Here is a 24,594-nt window from a genome sequence, read left to right as displayed (position 1 = left end):
TAGATCCTGTTCCAGATATCTTGCTGGAGAAAAAGAGTAACTAATGTGAAGAATTCAAACTCTCATCTTTCTTTTTATATCACCAATATGTTACTTCATATTCTGGTGACAGACTGTTTTAAATACCCTCAAAAGACTGAATTAGTGACTTAAAGATACATATGCAGCTCTACATATGTAGTTCTAGTGAAATTATCCTCTGTTGTTCCACTTGCTCTACTCAGTATTGCTTTTCAAAGTTCATAAATTTCAGAGGTCTAAATGTAGCAATGCAAGCAGACTAAACACTTATATTTAAAGTGGACTACATTCTGCCCTGCAAGATAAAGCCAAAACTCAAGGCTCTTTCAATGACCTAGTAGTTGAGACAGACAGCTGATTTCTTCCTTTTCATAATCTGTTTTTCAAGAAAAGTACCTGTATAATATTTTAGTTTTAGTATCTCTATTAAGCACCCATAAGGCATTCAGGTTTTGGCAGGAAGGTTTTTGGAAGATTTGGTTTTTAATAATGCAGACAGGTATTTTCAGGAAACAGCACAATATATATTATAGGATATATATTGCTTTAGAAATTTGGAATTTTTGCAACAAATCTATATGAACTTTTAAAGCTTCCTAATGTCTTTTATTTGGAATTCTTACCTACTTTTAGGTCTGACCTCTCCTGATCCTCAACTGAGTTTCAGTCAGAGGGATAACATATATACTGGTAAACTTATAGTGTAAAAAACACTATGGATGTAATGTATTGATGTATATTGCTTTGCAGCAATATATTTCTTCCTGAAAAAGAATAAATATACTCCTGCAAAGCCCCATTACAGAACTATGACTGTGTTCAGAAATACAGGAAGGTACAGTCAAGCTATGCTGTTTTACCAGTATTTTTAAAGTGGTGTAGCTTTCTATCTAGACAAGACTTTAGGCATGTGAGTTAACAGCCACTGCAGCTTGGCCAGTGTGGTTCCTCATTCTCTCTAATATTCCTGTCTGCACACAGACATGTGATAGCAGCAGCCGTGTGCTGAACTCTTGGAACACCATACATGAATTGACGCTGCGCATGAGGTAGGTAATATCCTGCAGTTTCTCTTGCACATATGTCTTCCTCTGCTCAGTGTCCCATTGACATTGCAGGTGAAAGCACAGGTGTAAACGGGAGGAACCATTGGGAGTGTGAGGACAACTTGTTGCTTTGCATGTCACACTCCATTTTTAAAGCACAGTATTAAACAATGACCCTTCTCTTTCTGGAGCTATTATTTTTAAAAGGAAGAAATATTTTATCTTTTGATGTGCTTTTAATATAATCTAATCTTCAGGAAGCTACACTTGATAAGATTAAAATGAGTTTTAACTCATTAACAAAATGTTAATCTAAAAGGGATAATGTGAGTCTTAAATCCCAAAGTGTTAAAACAAAATTATACTGTACTTTGAAAGCTAATTATACAAAAGCATACAAAAAGAAAACATCAGAGTATTATTACAATATCTCTCTATATATAATATGTGCAAAATTCAATACACAAGCTTCTTGTTACTCATCTGTGGGTTTTCTTCAAAATAATGTAAACCTTAACTTATTTAAACCAGTATAAGTAGTTTGATGTTACTCCTGGGAAACAAAGATTGTCAGTACAAGAACCTCCATAGCTTGGAGGACAAGCTGAACATGGGACTCCTACTTTATATGGTGCTTCTCCAATCCAATTGCCCCTGAAAATAAAAAATTAAAAAGAATGCTTAATAATTTCAGAATGGAAGAAAAAAAATCATTAACCATACTTGTTCTTAGTGATTAAAGTTAACGTCTCCACTGATATCCCATAAATGCTGTTACTAAAAACATGACATTAGTATATTTCTGTAGTTTACTGATAAGCACTGATCTAGCAATTCCCAAAAATGAGCAGGAGAATGACTATATCAATCCAGGCCAGTAATATCCATTCCATATCCTTTAGTCTCAGTGGTGATGTCCCAGCTTTCTTGCTTTTGCTACAACCAAGTGATTTTTGATGCTCTGATCCTGTGACAGACTATTTTTTACTGGAGGTCTATATTTATGAAAAATAGCAAAATAAGCATTGGTGCAAGGTTTTCCTTGAGCACCCTTTTGTCTGGCAGTTTTCTTAAAAGCTTGTACTTGGAAGACAGAAAAACAAACTGAGTGAAACCTTATTCTTAGGTTGCACTACCCTAGGTTCGCATTGTGAAGCTCTGAGGCTGAATTCATTATTTGAGAAAAGGGAAGATAAAAACTATTTCCACCAGTAATGTATTAAATGGAACTGGATTGGGGCATTTCCAGAGGTCTCATAGATGTGAATGAGAGGAGAAGATGGGCTCTTGTCTGGTGAATAGAGGTGTGCAATAGACCCTAGGGGGAAAGGGGTACAAAGTCTGGGGAGTGATCATATGAAAAGAGGTAACTCCGAAACATCTAGGAACATCTGAAAAATGCATCCTGACTTTTAGGAGTTTATATAAACCACAGGCTTTTAGAGAATCATGTAACACTCATGATGTAGGCAGAAAGTTAAAATTAGATTTTTATTTAAATGTTATGTCTCACAGAGCAGAGAACTTTCCTTTAGTTTGCATGTGACGTGGAATAGCAGTGAGTAATGCAATTATTTATGAAACATTTTGTCATCCCCCACCTCCCAGCCAGTAACGCTGGATCAAAAGCCCTGGTCTCAGTTGTGCCTTGGAAGAAAGTAGAAATCTCAGATAATTTGCTCATTCCTACTTCTCTTCCAAATGGGTACAGCAGACTAAGTGCTCAGGAAACATATTTAGTCTGATAACTGATATGGAAATTCAGAGTTTGCTGAAAACTGATTTCTGCTTCATTTTCTACGCAGCACATGGCAGATTTGTGTAAGACTGCTAGATAATCTGGGGCCTTTCTAAACTTTGCAATTATCCTCCTTAACTTCAGGGTTTTTTCCCTCAGTTCAGAAGCATAAATATTTTTCAGTGTTACAGCATGGCATGAGTGAAAATTACTGGAGTTCTAAATCCTAAATCTTTGCCAAGTTCCAATCTTAATAACTCAGACTGGGGGTTTTTTTAACTCCCTTCCTCTTTAGAGGAGTTTCTGATGTGCTGGTTACTCAGAAAGGCACAGACTTTACTGAGTGGCAAAGAGATTTCTGTGTGTGTGCCCAAGGACTCTACGCCCAATGTCCATAACTCAATTAAATCTTAGAAATACAAACTTAATCCAGGGAAGACCACTCAATATAATTTTTGTGACCCTGCAAGAAGTAAATGCAAAAATCATGATTCCACTTCCTATGACTGAAAGGTCTACACAAAATCTCACACAGAGAAAGAGCTTGTAACTTCAGGCTTTAGTTTGCTGTTTGAGAAGCAGTGGGACTTTTAGGCTCAGAAAATATAAAATGTCAATAATACAATTGTAACTTCAATTGTTTGTGTAACTGATACACAAACACTAAGTCAGTTTCCAAAAATGCCTGATTTATAAATCTATTTTCTTCCTACATATGAAAATGAGAGAAGTATTCTGGAAATTTTGTAAATTTTAATATTTGTTTTCAAATGAAGATATATAAAAACATTCTCTTAGAAACTTTGATTTCATCTTCTCCATGTTGTTGAGCTTTAAGTCAGATACAGTTTTTGCTGCCTTATCTTTGTTCCCTCACATTCATTTCTTACCATCCTTTTCCAGTAAATATTAAAGACAAAAGGACAGAGAAATCTTGATTTCCAAAGGTGTTTTTTTTCCCCCAAGTAAATTTTCTTAAGAAATCCTATCTTTTTTTAAGTTGCAAAACCTTTAAAAATTCTTTTACTCATGTAACAGCTAGAGTAATGACATATTCTTGCATATTCTTTACCACAAATGGACCTGTGCCACCAAGAGTTTATGGAAAACATGCTCAATTGATTACACTTAGATTCCTATACAGAGCTACGTCTTTGCTGAATGTACAGTCAGAGAAACCAGCCACTCACACTGTCCCTGGGGCTTTTGCAACAATGGTCCAAACCAGACCGCAAACTGAAGCTCTCCCAGAGCCACACTTCACTGACTCATTCTGCACCCAAATGTGAGCTCGGGATGATGTCTAGGAAATGCTGGCAGAAAACTAGTTTCTGCATTTCAACCCAACACAGACCTCTGCAAGTTATGGGATATAGGGCCACCTATGGGTGTCTATGACCTGTATTTTAACAGACCCTAACATGGCAGGCAAGATGAGGTAGATTTGCAGACACGGAGCTTAGGCTGATGGACTTTATATGAAAGCAATTTATGTACCATGGTCATAAGCAAAGGTATCCTGTGGGCAACAACATGTATCATAGAACGAATCACAGAATGATTGGGGTTGGAAGGAACCTTAAAGATAAACTAGTTCCAACCCCTTTGCCACAGGCAATGCTCAGAACCCCCTCCTGTCTGGTCTCAAATACCCCCAGGGATGGGGAGTCCACAACCTCTCTGGGTAAATTGTTCTAGTGCCTCACCACCCTCACAGTAAAGAATTTCTTCCTAATGTCTAATCTAAACCTACCTGCCTTAAGATAAGGCCATTCCCTCTTGTCCTATCACTACATGTCCTTGTGAAAAGTCCCTCTCCAGCTTTTTGTAAGACCCCTTTAGGTACTGGAAGGTTGATAAAAGGTCTCCCTGGCGCCTTCTCTTTTCCAAGCCAAACAGCTCCAACTGTCTCAGCCTGTCTTCCCAGGAGAGGTATTCCAGCCCTGATCAGCTTAGTGGCTCTCCTCTGGACCCGCTCTAACAGGTCCATGTCTTTCTTGTGCTAAGGACCCCAGAACTGGATGCAGCTCTCCAGGTGGAGAGCAAAGTAGAGGAGGAAAATCACCTGCTGGGCACATTTCTTTTGATGCAGCCCAGGATATGGGGTTAGCTTTCTGGGCTGCAAGCATGCCATGGTAAGTCATATTGAGCTTTTCATCTACAAACACCCACAAGTCCTTCTCCTCAGGGCTGCTATCAATACATTCTGTACCCACCCAGTACCTGTGCTTGGATTAACCCAATCCAGGTGTGTTTGGCCTTACTGAACTTTATAAGGTTTGCACAGGCCCACCTCTCAGTAAATCAAGAGCCTGATCTACAGTGGGATTGCTTACCTGAGGAAGTCTAGTTCACCATGCCTATGTATAAAAGAGTGAAGAAATAAGGAATTACAAGTAAAGTGAAGTAAGCACAAAGAAGGAAGAAAAAAATTAATAATAACAGCAATAACAGAAAACAAGTTTTTTGTTTTGTTCCACACACATCAAGTTCATTCCTTTTCTTCCTTGTGTACTGAAGTCATACATTTCTGCATGTTCAGATGGAAAGCTTGAACAAAGGAGCAGCCCACAGAAAAAGCACAAATAGAGCTCATGCTGCAGAAAAAGGAGTAAGCAGTCCTATGAGAGGACCAAAACATGCACAAAGTATAAAAATAAACAAAAATAAAAGAGAGCAACTCACTTTGGGGCATAGTTGCATACCAAGTAAACAGCTCGCCGCCAAACAGATCCCCAGACGTTCATATTGTGGCACGTGTGGATTGCACAGCCAATGCGATTGGAAGTGGCCCAAACCATCTGCATAAATATTTATTATTGGTGAAGTCCAAATTGAAAAGGAATATACATATACATATATTTATACATATACACATACATTTATTTGAGAGAGAGGGGTATAGATACATCATAGGAAAGTCCGGCTCTGGACATGAGATTTCGAATAGAGGAAAGTAATTTATATAACCTGTGTGTAATGGGTGCACATGGGTCCATAACATCGCATCGGGCACCTTGGGTTGCAGTCTTGAGGATAAGGGAAAGCATAATCCTTCACTTCATCATACCATGGCTTTACCAGCTGCAGAATAGACCGATACCTGGGTTTTTTTAAAAATACAGTAAGACAAATATGTCATTTTAGATCTCTCCTCACATCACTGGGGCACAGTATTATAATATTCTTAAGCCAAATGAACACTGACAGATATAGAACACAGACTACTGGATGACACTTGCATCAGTCCAAGATCTGAATCTCAAAGGTTGTTCAAAGGCTGACAAAATAATTGTTTTGTAGGGTATCCTCTTACCTTCCAGTTCTTACAGACAAGTTCTGGCCCAAAAATCTCAGAAGATAGGAAGGTCCATGGTCCCAAATGCATGTAGCAGCCCAAGCTTCAGCAGATTTGGCAAGAGTTTCATCCCAAACCTGACAAAATAAAGTATGCTTAGCAGCAGAACAGAAAAAAGCAGATAATGATCATAGTGCTAGAACAAAAGAAGGAAGTATCTTAACCCACAAATATACTATTGTAACATGTCAGATCTGGAACTAAGAAGAGAACTGTGGGGCAGCATGGACAGAATCCAGTGGGATTTGCCCTATTGCTGGACAGAATTCCTGTCCACATCATTAGAGGAAGCCATGTATTCCAAACTCTCCCTTTTTTCTGGAAAAGCCCTTCACCAAACAGGCATTCTCCTACCATTTTCCCTTCTGTGTTGATGAGATCCATGTGTGGACAGGAGTTAAATTTTGGCAGGGACTCAGAAATTGAAGGAGAGGAACACAGGGAAGAACAATTCAGCATAGGTATTACATACCCCACAAAACCCCAACACATTTGAAATAGGACCTCAGGAATATCTATAGCCAGAGACAATGTGTGTGGCAGCTCTTCATATTTGAGGTCACAAGGTCAAGAAAAGGGATTCCACAAAGGCAAAGACTATGGATAGTTTCCAGGTGCAGTATGGATTTCACTACTTTATTCTGCACAGGAACTGGCATTGCTCACTGCCTGATATAAAAAGATAACAGCTCTGTAAGGACAGACAATTTGACTTCTTAAGTTCTCCAATGTTTGGAACATGACAAGTGAACTTAAACACTGTCTCCTTTATATGCTTTGCCTGCTCAATTACATTCCTGATTTGTAACTCTACTGTTTCCTCCACAGCGAAACGGGTTTGTCTCATGAATAACAGAGATATTGGCAACAGAACCTACTGCACCACTGGAGCTCCTGATAAAGAATATCTCACTGTTACATTACAAGTGCACACAAATCCTAGTATATCTTAGTGTTTAAGGGATACCCAAGTAGGCTGTAGATTCTGGAATTACATGTATATTTGGAACTCCCTGAGTGGAGTGCTCAGGTGCAGAACAGTTGTAATGAACTGCAAGTAGAAAGGCAGGAACAGAATGTGGTAAAATTGCCTATGCAGACCATTAGTGCTTTTTAAACACAAACACAAACTCATAAATCTTGAGTGGCTACGAAATAAAGAATATGCTCTCTGAGGCATGAAATAAGAGGCAAAGTCAGAAATTAACTTATCAAAGAATGAAGTGGCCCTCATCACACATATTTTCTGTACTATGAGCTACTAATAATTTCTAGTTCAGAAATTATTAGTAGCTCATAGTACAGAAAATATGCATGATGAGTTCAGAATTCAGTTTTAATTTCACAACCCTGCAGAGTCAAAAGACTGATCTTTGACTAGGACGGTAATTCATGCCCTGACTAGTACTTTGTGCAATTTCTCTTAGTGAGAAGGACAAAATTTAGTAAATTTTATGAAGTTGCTAAGCCACTGAACCAAGCTTTTGAGAATATGGAGTGGGTAAGGTACACCCTAGATTAAAGGTGAAGAAGCACAACAGAGACCAGTAAGACTCCTTAACACAAATCATCTTCCATTCAAGAGGAACCACCTTAGGGATGGTAAAATGGGTGGTGCTCAAAGCAGAGAAGATTTATTTTATGCCTGTTCAGCAAATCTTCCAGAACAAAGCCAAAGCAAATTGCTAGTACAAGGACAAAAGACAGACGTCTTAAAAAGAAGCATGCTACAAAGGAATAGTCTTCAAGCCAGGGAACACTTAGACCTCAGCTCTGAAAAATCATGGGAGTTTCTTGGAGGAGTTAGAGATAAAAAATCCAAAATCCAGGATATGCTCTAGGGCCCAAGGCGAAGAAAACTGTGCACAGACATTTCTTCCGCTTTGTATCTCTGCCATTAAGTTTACTAGCTGCATGTGGCCTGTGTATAAAAACCCCTTTATAATCCCTGTGGTGCTGAAGTGGTCCCAAAAAGAGGGCTTAAAGAGTAGGTACAAACACAAAAGTGTGCCTGGGGAGTGTGCCTGAGAGGCTGGGGCCACAGCCGGTGTTTGGAGCCTGCCCAGGCCCAGGGGAGCAGAGGAGCTCATGGATCCAGCATGTGGGTCCAAACACAGCTGCCTGGTGTGCATCCATAAGGGGCTGCTCTGCCAGGACTGTGACACCCCATAAACACCCTCCTTTGCTGGGATTAATCATGCTTCTGGCACGAGTGCTCCTGCCAGGAGGCTGAACATGAGGTTTGCGTGCTTGCTCCCAAGTGACCTGGCTGCACTCCCACAGTAATCTAAATGTGTACTGTATTCGCACAAATAGCACCGAGATCCTGATTTCCACACTGCACATTTTTGTGTACTAAACTGCCTCACAAAACAGCATGTTAGGTGTTTGAAAGAAATGTGAAGAATGGATTAGGTTTTCACTGTTAACACTCTCTAACAAGGCACAGCCCCTGCCTTCGACAGTGAGGGCATTTCTAGTTCACTTTCACTTCCCAGCTCCATTTCTGCTTATCAGGAATCATCTGCAGCATTGGATTGGTAAAGTTTTGGCAAGTTGTTTCAAACTCAGTTAAAATGTTGTGAGTTTGTCATGTATAGTACACTCTGCTTTCCATTATCTATTCACTCTTGATCCCTCTCTGGACAGATTAAATTTTTGGCAAACATAAAAAAAAAAAACAACAAAGAGAAGGAAAATAACTACTGACTAATGAATAAGGGGGAGGGGGGAGCATATGCAGCATCTTTAAATTTCCTCCCTTCATCCATTAGCAGGCTGGTGAAAAGCCTCTATACAGAGTCCCCTACTGCTTTGTAAATAATTTGTATTTCAGGGGAGAAGTTGATTGCCTCACCTTCTTTATTTTATTTACTTCATATTCTCAGAAGAAAAGGTGGTCTCAGTCCTTATAGGATGAGCAGATGATCACCAGAAGAAGAGAGTGCATAAGAGAGACCTTACAGAGTCTTTCAGTACCTGAAGTGAGCCTACAAGATAGATGGAAAGGGACTTTTTGCACTGGGATCAAGTGATAGGACAAGGCTCAAAGCTGAAGGAGGGTAGGTTTAGATTAGATATTAGGAAGAAATTCTTTAGTTTGAAGAGTGGGGAGGCACTGGAATAGGTTGTCCAGAGAAGTTGTGGATGCCCCATCCCTGGAAGTGTTCAAGGCCAGGCTGGATGGAGCTATGAGCTATGAGCAGAAGATGTCCCTGCCCACGGCAGGAGGGTTGGAACTGGATGATCTTTAAGATACCTTTCAACACAAAACATTCTATGATTCTATAAAAAGGCAAATGACTAATATAGGCTGAAGGTGAAAAATATTATCTCATAATGACCCAAAATATTGTAAGAGACTGTGCCATTAGTTCACTCTTTCAAAAAAGTCTCATCCTGAGTCCACACTTGTACTAATTTTTATCTCAGTTCAGTCCCCTGTTTTGGGCCTATAAGAGAACAGAGCAAAGACATTTTGACTTTTGAAGCCATGTGGATTCATTGTTGTACATAGACAAACACCATATCAAGAAATACAAATATATCCTAAAAAGAGAAACTGAAGTAACTTGAAAGTAAAAGGGACAGTTTCTGTATGAGGAGAAATGAAAAAGCTCAAGCTAATTAGCAAAGAATTGAAAAAAAACAGAGTGATAAACTCTGAAATGATGGGCAATCCAGTGCTCCTATTAAACATCTGAGAAAGCTGCCTGACATGAATGCAAAATTGTAAAAGGAAAAAAGGAGAAAGATGTCCATACTCAGTGGGTTAAGATCTAAGAAGGTGACTCATCCTGAATGCTGATTGTGCAAATTCCCAGTGCCAAACTATGATCATCCACTCCCTGGGGACAGCTAATCCTCATTTGCTAGGTTGCAAGTAGTTGAGGAAGAAGTCACCTTCTATCCAGTATAAAGATCCCCCCCCAAACTCCAGATCACTGGTTTGGTCCAGCATGGAAACCTTCCTACTTCTCAACTGGGTCTAACTGAGCCACAACAGAGTTAAAGCGTGCCACCATGCTTCCACTGACAACCTGAAATGAACATTCTTTGGCCAATTTATTTTTCTTTCTTGAGCCAAACATTATTTTCCTAGAAAGCTGTCTGACTGTGCTCTCTGTACTGCTCCCTGAAAAACAACACTTCCAAACTACATCTCACTTGAAAATTGTCAAGAGGACTGAACACAAGGAACAGGACAGTGCTTCTACATGGGGAGTTTCAACACCAGAGACCACTTTATGAAGCAGCTCTGGGGTGTTCTCTGCACTCACACAGCACATGCTTATTGAGAGTTAGGAGTAAAATCTTAGCATTAATAAAGTCAGCAGGAATTTTGCCAGTGAGAGAGAATTTCATCCTAGATTTTGTTTGTTTCCCTCTGTAAACAAATAGCAAAATATTTAATCTCCAAAATGTGTAATAAGCAGTAGAGTGTAAAACAAAATCTCTTTCATGTTCAATGAAATTTCTTGAAGTCCAAAAAGTGGGCTTCCTTCACCAAGGAAAGCCTTTTAATGTTGTGGGACACAGTTCTTTCATACATTCCCTTTTTATAGCTGTCTCTCAGTTGGTCTTAGATAATTTTCATGTAGAAAGGATGAAGTTGTCCTTTTGTGCTTGTGAGGAACAGAAGATCCTGGTCACAACTATGCTCTCAGGTATTAAAACAAGGGTGAAGCTAAATAAACATTCTGATGATGAAAAAGAAAAGAAACAACTACAATATTGCAAAGATCTGTCCATGATATTTGTTGAAAAATAATTGGCTGTTCCCTTTCTATTTTGATACCTATGTTTTAATTTGAGGAACTGCATACATAACAATTTTTAACTATAACTTGGATTTAGAAACATGGTTCTGCTCATTTTCATTGCAGACAGAACTGTATAAATATAAATCATATAAATCATTTAAATGGAGTAGCTTTTTCTTGACACTCTGCTCAACACAGGTCTTAGGAGGCAAACCTAATCACTCAAATGACCTCTCCTCTACTCTGCAAGTACTCTGAAATTATTATTAATGGCAACAGATAGCAAGAATTTGTGATCTAAATACAAAGGGAACAGAATACACAGTCATACACTGTATTAATTATTTTCTCATTCTGTGTGGATATCTGTGTGTAAACTGGATGTTTTTAGAAGCACTTAAATTTATAGCCCTCATTGACAAAAAGAAAATATGAAGGAAATGTGGTAAGTAAGAGTGCTCCTTCCATGACAGCACCAGCAGAGAGATTGTGAGACAGAAGATGTGGGCTAATTGTGGAGTCCATAAAGATATGTTTTTTACCTGGTAGCCTAAGGATTGTGCTAATGATCATTGTAAAACACTCAAGGAATCCAAATCTGTGCTTTCACTCTTCTTTTGCCATCATGATCTTTAATTTTTCCCAGCTCATTTTTATTGCCAGTAATAGGGAAGCTGTCCTCACTTGCAAAAGAGCACAAGAGAACCTCAGCAGAGCATTGCTCTGGACATTAAATACCAGCAGCAGCCCTCAGTACCTCACTGCTTGCATTTGGTTTGTTTGTTGTGGTTTTTTTTGATGTGACATATCAGCTAAAATAATATTCTACATATTTTTCAATGGTAAAACGAGTACTTTAAGCAAAGCATACACACCCTGGTCACTCACTACCTTCCTAGGAATTCCCTGAGTCAGGGCTGCTGCCCATCATGCCAGGACAGCTGTGGTGTGACCAGACCCTCAGCTGGCTGCCACCAACTGTACAGCTGACAAACACCGGGTGAGGTGAGGTGTGAACACAAATCCAGAGCAAATAGGTGAAGTTCATTGTTTTAACCACTCCCTTCTGAAACAGCGTCTTCACACAAGTGCAGTTACATGAAGAGATGGCAAATGAAACACTGGGATACGCAATTTGAGGAGAGCTGCATGGCAACACTGCTACATTTTGAAGAAAAAGTGGCAATTTGTTTGCCAGTCTTGGCATCTTGTCATTTATATATGTTTACTCTGGACTCAGTGATATTCAGATTGTTATTTCACACAAAAAAATCTACAGTGATTCTTAGGCATCTCAAAAGATGGCCTGTACAACCTTCTTTTAGCAATGATTAGTTAAAAAATTAGCCCTTCCACTTCAAACATATTATTTTTGTCTCCAGTAGCCCCCTGTTTCTCCTTGTTTGCTTAGTTGAAGATCAAAAGCTCTTACTTCCAAGCAGCAAGCGAGAAAGAAGAAAACCTTGACTTGAACAATTTCTTCTTCTGAGAAAAACACTGTGAAGCCAAGGGATGAAATCCAACATGTCCAGTCCATCTGTGCAGCTGCATTCCGCAGCTGCTCGTGCAAGTCCCAGAGCGGATTAGCAGATGGAGGCTGCTACCCTCCAACACACAGGTCTTGTCCTCCCGGTCACTCACCCTTGCACCGCTCACACCACTTGCGTGCGCGGTGGCTCTCTCAAATCCCTCAGCAGTGTGCAAGGGCACACAGGAGTCCTTTGCTCCCCTTCTCTTTCATATAGTCAGACCTGTAGCATTTTCAGGTTTAGAAACTTTCTGTAGGACCCCCCACCATGTCCACTACCCCAAATCTGGCAGAAAGCTTAATAAAACAACCCAACAGCCCTTCTGCCTGCATGCTTTTACAGCAGAATGACTCAAAGAGCCTCATCTTTTTGCCCTCACTTCTTTCAATGCATACTGTGTGATGAAAACATATGAGCTCATTGGAACTTACAGAGAGATGTGGCAAACTTTATATATTTACTTGGGCTCTGAGATCATTTGGACTCTAGACTCACTCTCCCTCTCTCTAAGAATATGAATTTTTTTGTTTTGATCGCAACAGCCACTTCTTAGAAATTTTTCTATGCATATTGTAATTGGTGCCTACCACGCATGCAGGTACTTTGTCACATCCATTAGGTAATAATTAAAAAGTTTACACAGAAAATTCCCAGTCTACCCTCTAGAGAAAAACATCTTGACAGGAATTGCAGTTCTGTATGTCATTCTTTTGCAAATAAATAGAGGGTTAATACATCAAGCTGCTTGTCCAACAATCCACTGCAACTCAAAGTAAAACTGTGTAATGTTTTATAGTAAATTTACTCTCATATATCCAAACCTCCAAACATCTGAGTCACACTTCTGAAAAGCTCAGTAATAGAAGGTCTGGCTTAATCAGGGCATCACCAGACATATTCCAAAGAAACCTCATTGCCAGAAATACTTTTCTTATGAAAATTCAAGTCTGTGTTTTACATAGGAGTTTCTATTCCTGGGTGTCTATGTGGTGCAAACACAAAGTGCTATCACTTGAAGCTTTACCACTGTTAGTAGTCAATTTTTTTCTTCTAAAGGTTGTCTGCATTTCCTTTCATGTTTGGCATCAGGCTTTTAAACAACAAGAAATAAAGAAAATTGGTACACTGTCAGATTTAATAACAATAAGCTTCTCTGACATGCTATTATTTGTTTAGCTTTTGGAAAAGCTAAATATCACAGCTATATATCTTAAAATATTCAGTGCTTTTCTAACCTACTGCAAGACTTATTTTAATTGGCAAGAGCTTATCTTAGAAGTGGTAACAAAAAGGACCAAACTCTGTCTAGCTCCATGTCACCCTGACAATTGGTCAGAAGTCTGAAAAGGAGCATGTCTGACCTCATTTTAAATATGATCAGAAAAAATTGTATTTTCTTAGAAACACAAAATGTGAATGAAAATGTATTTGTTTTGTGGTGTTTCATTTCTCTTATATACAGAAAAAAATCTACCTTTTACTTTTCTTTGTTACTAACCACTGAAGTTTTTCATTAAAAGAAAAAAATGTTCTTATTTCTTTAGAAATTTTCAAAGAAAATACTTACTATTTTCTAAGTAGCTCTAGCTGAAAGATATGGCAGCATGACATAAAAGAAAACACATAGCAGCTTCTTCTTTCCACAGAATAAAGAATAAGAACAATAGTTCTTTATTCTCAGAAGAAGAAAGCTCAATTTAAGATTCTTTCTCTTGATACAGATTAACAGATACCACTGACAGATAGATAGATGTGCAAAACCAGTTCATAAAACAGACCTCAAACCCCATCCCAGGGCACATTCAGATGCATTCATACATGAAGGGGCCTGAGCTGAAGGCAGGATTCTGTGTACAATACGCAAGCAAGGGGCTATCCTGGGGCTTCCATCTTTTTCTGCCTTTAGGATACACATTTTAACAGACCTGTGATAGAGTATTTATTGTTTCAGGTATAGAAAGAGGATAAAAATGCTGTGAGGTTTAAGGTTACTACCATCTCCATTCATGTATGAAACAAAGTACTGTGTACTTTGGATCAAGATTCTCATGAAAAATGCCCTGTCTGTGTTTTTAGCCACGAAGTTCAAGAGGTGCTACATTTAATAATAAAGGAATGTCTAATTCTGAGTGCTCTGGGCAGGCTGCTTTTCTATCTGAGACTTTACTAAGTTGTTTTTTGTTTGTTTAAACTCCTAGAAGGCTTTCTGCTAATACTAAATTTAAATAATGTAAATATTCTTTTCTAAAACACCATCAAGATGGATGTTTTAAAATTGTTATGCATAAAACATTGGAACAGAGCTCTAGTACCAAAGCAAGTTTAACACAGTCATTCTCTTCCACAAAATTTATCAACTGCAGCATTTCTGGGGAAGTTTTTCAGATTTTTCAAGGAGCGCTTTCCAGGAAGGGTCTTTTACGTTCAACTCTTGAACAGATCTATCATTCACTCTGCACATAACAGATGGCCTTTGTACTTCTTATCAGCAGCATCCACCTGGATTTGACCCTAAATGAACACCATTTACTGAGACTGAACAGGCTCTCCTTGCATTCTATCAATGAAACTGCTGGAAAAATGGGCAACATCTGAGATCTCAATGATAGCCAAGGAGTACAGTGCTGCACTATTGACAGTGGTGCACTAGGAAACATGTAAGTGGCTAAATTCACCTGTGAGGCAAAAGAGAGCTAGGTAACTCTATTTTGCCAAAATCAGCAGAAAGTAAGCTACATTTACTCCTGCTTTCTCTCTCACTTCACTGTCAGTTGCCATGTTGTGCCTCCACTGCAGAAAAAGGTTGAGTATGCTGTGAAACAACTGCTTCCTTTCCAGACTGTGATGAAGACTGACACAATTAACTGTAACCATGTGAACCACATCAGTTCCTCCCATATTATTCCAATTTTCTGAGAGGATCAGTATTCCAGAATTCATTTGCCCATGATCTTCAGACATTCCTAGTGCTGGGTTATGGTACTACGCAGAAGGGACATACTCAACTGGCTAAACAGAAAAACAAGTGGTAGGAGGCAGAAACTGGAACCAGTGAACACATTCCACCATTATAACCCTTCTCATTTGTTCTTACCTCACTTGTGAATTACCAGCATAGAGCAAGCTAAAAGCTATGGCAGACTAGGATAGGAGGCCCACACTGGGGAACCTCCAAGCACCTTGAGCTCTCATCTGCCAGAAGACTATACTTACATTTATTTTGTGCTCTGGCATGATGAAAAGCATATTAAGAACTTTGTACCCTCACCCGTCATCTGATTACTTTATTTCAAACTTCACCATGTATACAGGATTTAAGGGAACAGGGCTGCTAAATGGAAAAAGTAGGCTGCCAGTAACTTCTACAGTAAATTCTTCATTGCATTATGGCAGTTGGGTCTTTAGACATCCATAGTTAAAATGATGGGCCTAATCTTCTTTGACATCTAAGGGTCCTGCTCACTAATTTAACAAAGGAACTGTAAACGGAGTGCAACTGTAATTTGATCCAATATGCAGAAGTATTGTAATGATATGCACATGCAAATTTAGGAAAGATAATATGCATTTTAATGCCAAGAAAATTGTCAGTAAATATGACAAGGGTAATTTTCACAATGAAAAAGGATAGAAATTCTATTTGCAGTTAAAAAATGCATATAAAGATTAATTATCTGAGGTTTAGTGGGAAATATTTAGGTTAGACATTTGGAAGTAATTTCTATTCCTAAGGTAAAATATTTGCCAAGAGATGTGACTGAGACAGCATCACTATATGTGTTCAGGAGCAGACAAGATGAAAACCATATGTATGTAATGCAGAAGGAAGTCCTGCAACAGGCCAGGGATAAAGTACATGAATTAAGAGACTCTATCCAACTCATTAGACATAAATCTTGAAGGAACTAGCCCTGCAATCCTTACTCACAGACATGTATGAGTTCAGTGGGACCATGTAAATAAGCCAGGGCAAATGACTCAAGAACAAAATGTCCTTAAAGATTTAGAATGGTCTGTAAGAAACCACACTGAAAACAGGAAAAAAAAAAATAGGTAAACAGGTTGAGAAGTTTATTTATCAGAAATGCTATTGAATTGGAGAGAAAACCTAACTCACTCTTTCCATGTCCATACAAAAGGCTTTAGGTATTAAGCAAGACTTTGGAAAACTTGAAGTAGGTTTGTTGGGGTTTTTTGGACTTTGTCTTACCTGTCACTTACTGCATATTCACAAAACATTTTTAAGACCACCTTCACAGCAAAAGAATTTTATCAAGACTTTCAAATTTAGAAGTGAAATAGTAAGGCAGTTATTAAGGTATAACCCACTAACTGGGTTATACCTTGCTTCTCTGACCTGACTTTGGAAGTTACCTGCAAATTTTCTGGGACTGGAAGTATCCAAATACATCACCTCAGCAAAGAGAGTCATTCCTGGGCCACACAGAGTGCACAGATTTCCAGCATGACACACTTGGACTCCTTCACAGGACTACAGCAGCTTCTTTTAGAACACAATTACTTTTATTCTACAACAATAGGTTGTTGTAGGTCCTTTGTTCAATCTATCATGGTCTTTTATATGGATTTACTAGAAATTAATACGCGGAGATTCTCCACTCTCTTCCAGTTCCTGTGCCATCAGCTCATGAGAAATATGAAATAACTCCTAGGTAGCTAAACTAACTCATTTCAGGCTAGTCTGGAAATCTTTTACTACTTTGAGTCCTACAAAGAGACTCAAAGTGACAAAGTTCAACAAGGGGCAGATTTTCCCAAATATAAAAGTGCAGTTACATATCACTGAACAAAAAAGAACTGAAACTGTGTCTGAACATCTTTGGTACATTAGCAGGCTCAAGTTTATTTGGAGCACTTTTTGCACTTAAAATCTTCAGACTGCATTCCACAAACGCGTTTTTGAGTGTGCAATCCTGCCCCCACTATTATACTTCAGACATGCTACTGCCAGTCCACTAATAACTATGTTGATCCATTCTGGGCTCTGGACTCATCCTTGCAGAGCCAGCAGTGAAACTACTACAGCTTGTCTTTTGCTATGGCTCTTCAACAAGTTATTCAGATCACCTCAGAGTACTCTTAAATAAAACAGATTTTCCCATTTTGCATGGGAATGCCACAGAGGATGGTGTTCAGTGCTCATCAAGGCCCACTTATATCAGTTACTGCTTCTGCATACAAAGCTGTAAAGGGCATGTCTGTATGTAAGCACCTGCTCTACCAGCTTTTGCAAAAACACAGTGATGTGGGATACAAAAAAGGCCATACAGACTTTGAAGAAACTGGCCTCAAGTGGGGATGACTGTAGGGAAGGTAAAAATAGCTTCTGATTCTCATAGGAACAGATATTTCATGAATGAATGTTTTGGAAGTCTTTTGGAAGTCTAAGGATAGTACCAATGCACACTAAAAGAGGTTTTATGAGACTCAAATTTCAGCTGGCAACATACTGCAAATATTTATTGGCCTACCAAGTAGCTGAGATGTTCCAGAAAGGCAACACAGGTCTCTATAGTACAGAATTAGCATTCAGAAAAAGGGATTTCTTTGTTCACATGCTTCCACTGGATCTACAGATGTACATGCTTTTCACACTAGAGAGCTGCTGGCAACTCTATGTCTCACTTTTTCTGAATCATGAATTTTATGGAATCTTTCTGCTTTCTCCACAAAAAATATGCAAAGACAAGTAGATTATTTTCACCTTTTGTGAAGCGAAAAGTATGGTGTCATCTTTCTTTCTGCAGGTATGCCCTCAGCTTTTAGAGCGCAAGCAAAGATTGTCTTAGGATAAAAAAAAGGTCCAAATCAAAATAAGGACTCATTAATTCTGCATTATAGGCGTGGAAGTTCTTGTTTTCTTTCTCTTTCATTTTGCTTCACATATACACTGACTAGATTTGTACCTGCAGAAAAACTTCCAACTGAAGGCATCAGCAACTCCAGAACCAGAACCAAAAGGAGAACTACTTTAAAGCCTAACACATTGGGTGTGCCAATGTCCCAACAGAAAGATTTACTAAAGTGTAACTGGCATAAGACACACCAGTTTCTTTCACTGGGGACTGATACAATGCCTCCCACCATGTTTGACTCCCCAGCTGTCTGCTTTCATGGGGAGCTGCATACAACAGGCTGGAGCAGCACCCAGACCCACCTGTACCAAAGGGAATTAAAACACTACGCAGCTGTGCTTATATAAACTTCCCCTGCCTAACCCATGTGCATTCAAAGCTGTTCTTCAAGACCTCTCATCTGAAGTCCCACAGCACATAAATCTTCCACACAGTAAGGTCAGAGAGAATAATGCCCAAGGAGTGTGAAGTATCTATAACAGCATTGAACATGTGAGAAGCAGACTGTATCAGGGAGAGGAACAGAATGTGTCAAATAGAAAACCCCAAAAAAAGTTGGATGTGGAGAACTGGAATCACAAGAACCAAACCATGCAGCCAAACACTGAGTTCTTACCGGGGAAGTGGAAATAAAAGCAAATGGAACTGTACAGAAGTGAGAATGGGGTACAGTAATTAATGAGAAGAACGGCTCCTAACAGAATTAGGAAAAAACAACAAAACACAATTTACTATAACTGTGAACAGAGAAAAGAAGAAAAAATATCTTTTTCTTGTGCTTCAAAACTGCTTAGTTTTTTCTCTACTTCAACACACTTACAAAAGATTTCCACAATTCACTGCATCTGTAAGCAACTCCAACTCTCTAACATGTGACATCCGTTTTAGTCGTTGTTAGGGAAAATGGGATAGGCCATTTTCTTCACTACCCCAGCACTTTCCAGTCAGGAAAGGAACACACACTCTGTAAGGTCCTTTCAAGTACAAATGCACATTGTCTGCTGGTAATTACAATGTGTTTGTTGCCTTATTTATGAAAATAAGTATTGAGAAACAGAACATCTTTTTTATATAGCAGCAGCAACCTCATGTCCCTGTAAGATACAACAGATCTGTGCCACACACTGAAATTATTCAGAGACCAAAGAATGGACAAAGCAAACTCAGTTACTGATAATGGTTTTTCAAGTCTTGGTATGGCTTACAGCACCGGGTCATCTTCAAGGCCTCCCTACCAAAACCCTTCTGTAGTCACAGAGGTAAGAAGTTCAATAGATGGTGCCATGACCACAGCGCAGATGGCAGAGCACACCATCTGTGATGCTGCTCACTGAACATTTTTTGTTCTGTAGTTAGATGGGATACACACAGACTTACACAATTTTGAAAGAGAATTGGTGGCAGAGCAGTGGCTGCTACTTGGGGATTCAAGCTCAAGTTGCATTTTGGATCATTACCTACATAGCTTGAGTTGCTGATCCAAATTCTGCAGCATGAAGTCAAAAAGTACTTTCAGACTGGAAAACCAAATGTAAAAGAAAGCCTTTGGTCCTTGCCCTTGAGACTACTGATGGGGCCGATGCTGCCAGGAACACAGGGACATCCTATGGCTGGTTGTTACTGGCAAAAGCAATAGTGAGAAATGCAAGGAAAAGAACAGCATGCCAGCTGTAAAGAGCTTGACTTCAATATTGATTTTGTATCTATGTTGCAGCAAAGCTGCAGCAGCACACCCACCAATATAGATAAAATCTAGGCACTTTACGTATGTGAGTTCATTAAAATAGATTTAATCCAGGAAGCTTGCTTTCTATTTTCAATGGTTTTTTACTGATCAGGCTAAGAACACTGCACTTCCAAAACCCTTGGAATATGACAGGGTGCTGGCTTCACTTAAGCAAACTGCAGGAGCACATTTCTAAAACACGCAAGCCAAGGAAGGGCATGGTAGGCTGCCATTCCCTCAGACATTACAACAAAGTTTATTTATGCAGAATCAAAGGAAACATCAGTGGAGAGCACAGCAATGAAAATGATGACTGAGCTTGACTTCTGACCTCTCTGGTTTTTCTGTCTCTGACCTTTCCACTCAACCAGACTTCAAACTCAGCCTATGGTCTTCATCCTGCAATATTTTGAGTGCACTCATCATTCTGAGGTGCTGCCGGGATGTGTTGAACAGATTGTATGATCAAATCCAGATTTAGGTATCATCTGTGATAGAAACACGTCCAAATTTTTAGTCATTAGCTGCTACAAAGAAGGAGCTGTTATTACTGATATCCCCTTTCTGTCAAGCTGATGGTGTCCTGTTTCTCAAACCTATTAACCATCCATTGTCATATGAGAAACTCTCTGATTTTAAGCATTTATTATGGTGCTGACACAACTTGTCTGTACTTTCAAAACAGTGTGAATACATTAATTACAACATAAAAAAAAATTGTTGGACAACCTATGTTTAATATTAGAGGCCCACATTATGCATGCATGCAAAGCTGGAACACAAAGTAGCAAATACTGCTTTAGCCAGTAGTGCTCAGTATGAGATCACAGTGAATGTGTAACTTCTATCATACCTGCAGGAACAGATATTTCCTATAAGTATTTTCCAATAAGAAGAAAACATGCCTGCCACATACTTTTTTTAAGCACACTGAAATCCTGCATACTAAAGAAACATTTAAAAGCAGCATTGTATTTGATGGAAAGGCAAAGGTATTAGATGTACACAAACAATATCCAGTAAGTAAAACACATGAACAGGACACAAACAGTGCATCAGATTAATTACTTTGCAAACACAGTCTTACCATATTGCTTCCATAGATATTATGTGTGAAAGAAAGTAGAAATGGTCATTGGGTACCTTTTTGCCCACATCAGGGCAATGACTTACAGTGTACTCCACAAAAACAAAGGGGCTAATGATTAGCACTTCAAACACTTTGGTTCACAGGTGATCACATACTATTCCTCAGGCCAACAAGCAGTTAACTCACCACTTCATTTACTTCATTTGGACTACACATGGAAATGAAAATTGAACAGGGTAAGTAAGAGGTTCAGAGTTCAGTATTTAGCTTTTGCTTGCTGAAGTTAATGCAGCTTGAAAAATGTAAGGACAGAACATTCTAGTGAGCAGTAATAGATAAAAAACATTTATTTAGTTAACTAAATCATGACAATTTGTTTAAGAAAATCAGATCACTGATTTATAGTTTGTTTTGCACTGAAATAAACACAGTTCACTTACCATATATTCCATGTTGGAAGCAGGTGGGAAGACTTTGCCTCTGACTTGATTATGATAATCAAGAATGGCAATCATGTCATTCTGCGAAATGTAGCGCTTCCGCCTGGCTTTGGGAATTTTTGCAGAGTCCAGATGAGCTGCCAGAGCTGTCTCGATGTCAGTGAAATTATTGTCTGACAGGAATAGGTCAGTGGAGTTGGGTAACACTAATGCACTTGTTTCACAGAGAACGGAAAATAAGAGAGTACAACTGATTGCAGCAATTACTGTCATTCTGGGGCCAAAGGAGACAGATAGGCCACAGAGGTACTCTGCTTTAAGTCAGGGCAGCAGAAAGCAAATCTGTAGAAGAGAAGATATCAAAGATGTGATTATGTACATCTGGGCAGCAAGACAAAGTGAACTGGCAGGCTGTGACCAGAAAAATCATTCTGTCTGTCAGCTCAATCATAAAAGCAATCCACACAGAACATGTGTTGCTGAGCAATTTTCAGTAACTGTATTAAGTGATGATGGTCCTACTACTACAACACACAAAATGAAGTATCATTATACCACTAATTACATGGTCAGAGCTAGTAGTATTCCTCAAATAGTGACAGTGCTATCACACCAGATCAGTCCATAAACCACACCATAAATCTTATATGGGGAGACTGCAAGAAACCTCAATCATGTTTTCCACTGAAAATTAAAAATACATCCTAGGCTATGCCTATCCCATAGGCGTGGACTGTTTTGACACAGTGTGGCAAAGATAAAACTAGTAGGCAAAAGAAAACATATACAGCATGAAAGCAGGACATCTTAGAAATAGCATTCAAATCTTAAGGTCAGCAAAATGTGATGAGCACTGATAAAACTGCATGCAAAGCAAACTTATGGAGCTGAATGGCTTACCTCTGGATAATACCAAGAAAAAAAGAACACAGTCTATTGTTCTCCCAGTATATATAGCACTCTCCTATGTGATGATATGAACCTTTGTGAAGAAGTGTCTCTTATTACAACCCCCCAAAGAACAAAACTGTGCTGGTTGTGAAGCCAGCAGGAGCTGCTCGCAGCCTTTATATGTCACAGCCTGTGCGAGCCAGCCCGGGCAGTGTCCCGGCGGGTCCCTCTCAGCCGAGGCGGGCGGGAGGGGCTGCGCCGAGCCCACGGCAGCCATTGGGTGGCACCCTGGAGGGTGGGTGCTTTGGGGACTCAGTTACACCCCCGGCTGCTGCAGCACAAAGAGGCAGCGTGCAAGACTCTCTCTTCGGCATTTCCTACCTTTTTTTTTTTTTTTTCTCTCCGTGGCTGGGTATTTTTTTCCTTATTTCCCGAGCATCATGCTGGCCCGGGAAGCGCTGTTTCACGCAGCTCCACGAGCCCCCACGGCGCAGCGTGAAGCGCAGAGTTTGCAAACCTGAGTTTGTTGTGGCGGCCACAGGAAACGGAACCCGTGCACTGCCGTGCCCCCGGCCCGGGCCGCCCCGGCCCGTCCCAGCAGCGCGGTGTCCCCGGGCCCCGCCGGGCAGCGGGCGGGCGAGCGGCCCCGCTCCATCCATCGCCGGCACGGCAGCTGCCCGAGGGCTGCTCCGCCCTCCGCTCGCCCCCTTCTCCTCCTCCCTCGCCCTCTGCCCTCCGAGGCACGGGCAGAGCTCCGGGCGGTCGTGGCTGTCCCAGAGCAGTTACCTGAACGTCTGCCAGTGGTACGGGAGCGGCAGGACCGAAAGCTCCCGCCAGTGCCAGGGAGACATCTGCTTCCCATTAGCTAGCCTATAGCTGGAATTATTTAAGCACAGAATGGTCCAGCCACTCACACAGCAGTGCTAAGGGCATAACACTGAGGCCATGACGAAAGCGAGCAGAGAAGCAGCAGCAGCCAGCAATTGTATACTGGGGACAGCGTATGGGAGCTACACAATGTCAGGCTGACCCCCAGCAGGGCTGGGCGACCTGGGGCAGCCTGTAAAATGAGACCCTTAAAAGTGTAATTACGGTATTTTGTAACATCTTAAAGGAGCTAGGAGAGAGAAATACAACAGGTTTAATATTACACCAAAACTTAGGAGTGCTCAAAAGTTTCAGTAGCTCTGTTAGAGGAGCAATATGGGATTTAAGTATTAAGGAGGTGCAGTCCAGTAGTTGGAGCACAGGGCTGGAAGCCAACACTCACGCTCTCCTTTTGGCTCTGCTACTCACTTGCTGTGTGGCCTAACCCAAACCATTTAATCTCTGTGTGCAATCTCTACAACAGTATAATAGTCTTCTACAGACATGTCGTAAGAATCAAATGACTAGTGCTTGATAGTGTACTTTGTGATGAAAGGTGTTAAGTATAAGGTGTCGTAATTAGTTATATTACTATATGTATACCCAGCCTGTCCAAAACTGCTACTTAAGCTGCAGGTATTCCTTTGCATGATTATACAAGAAAGTTGAACACATAATTTGTCCTTGCAAGACTAGATGTTGGATGATTCGTTTCATTCAATTTTCTTTCTTCTGAAATGAAGTTCTTATTTGTTCGTGTTAATTTCAGGAACTGTCTTCCCATTGTTTGAATACAATAAGAATTCTGAGCTCCTTTGAATTGCCGCAGGTCCTTTGATTTCATCTAAGCTGCAATAAGTCATCAAAGGGAACACACCAACTTAACATGTCAGGAAGTTCAGAGGGCAGATTTTACTAGTTAGTCACATTTTCGATTGCTATAATTATTTCCTCATACTCACGACAGTACTTGGAGTCTCTTGTGATACAGGGCACTATACAGAACAGCAAGGATATACAAGCAAATGTGAAATAGTCATAGCTTTCACATCTGTAAAACTGAGCTGTACTTTCCTACAAACAGACCAGTTATGAGAAAATTCTTTTATTTCCCTTACCATCTATAATTATTTGATTCCATGTCAACAGGCAGTCAGTGCAACTACTCACCTAAATGTAAAAAAAAAAGGTTATGAGCAATGCTAATAAGCATTATTGGAAAAAGTATATTGTGAATGTGAAAGGCCTT

At 39.9% G+C, this 24,594-nt stretch overlaps 1 protein-coding gene across 1 annotated transcript; it reads right to left on the bottom strand.

Annotated features, from left to right (window-relative positions):
* Nucleotides 1-1,585: 1,585 nt before the first annotated feature.
* On the bottom strand, nucleotides 1,586-21,860 carry PI15 (peptidase inhibitor 15; the record flags this gene model as incomplete). Its single annotated transcript, XM_082295017.1, has 5 exons — nucleotides 1,586-1,721; nucleotides 5,491-5,606; nucleotides 5,776-5,908; nucleotides 6,122-6,240; nucleotides 21,588-21,860. 5 exons carry the CDS (start codon nucleotides 21,858-21,860, stop codon nucleotides 1,586-1,588), a joined length of 777 nt encoding a protein of 258 aa, XP_082151143.1.
* Between the last annotated feature and the right edge of the window lie 2,734 nt (nucleotides 21,861-24,594).

The sequence above is a fragment of the Coloeus monedula genome (genome assembly GCF_965178545.1).
Source record: "Coloeus monedula genome assembly, chromosome: 1".
Taxonomy (NCBI): Eukaryota; Metazoa; Chordata; class Aves; order Passeriformes; family Corvidae; genus Coloeus; species Coloeus monedula.
This window is presented reverse-complemented; position numbering and strand designations above follow the sequence as displayed.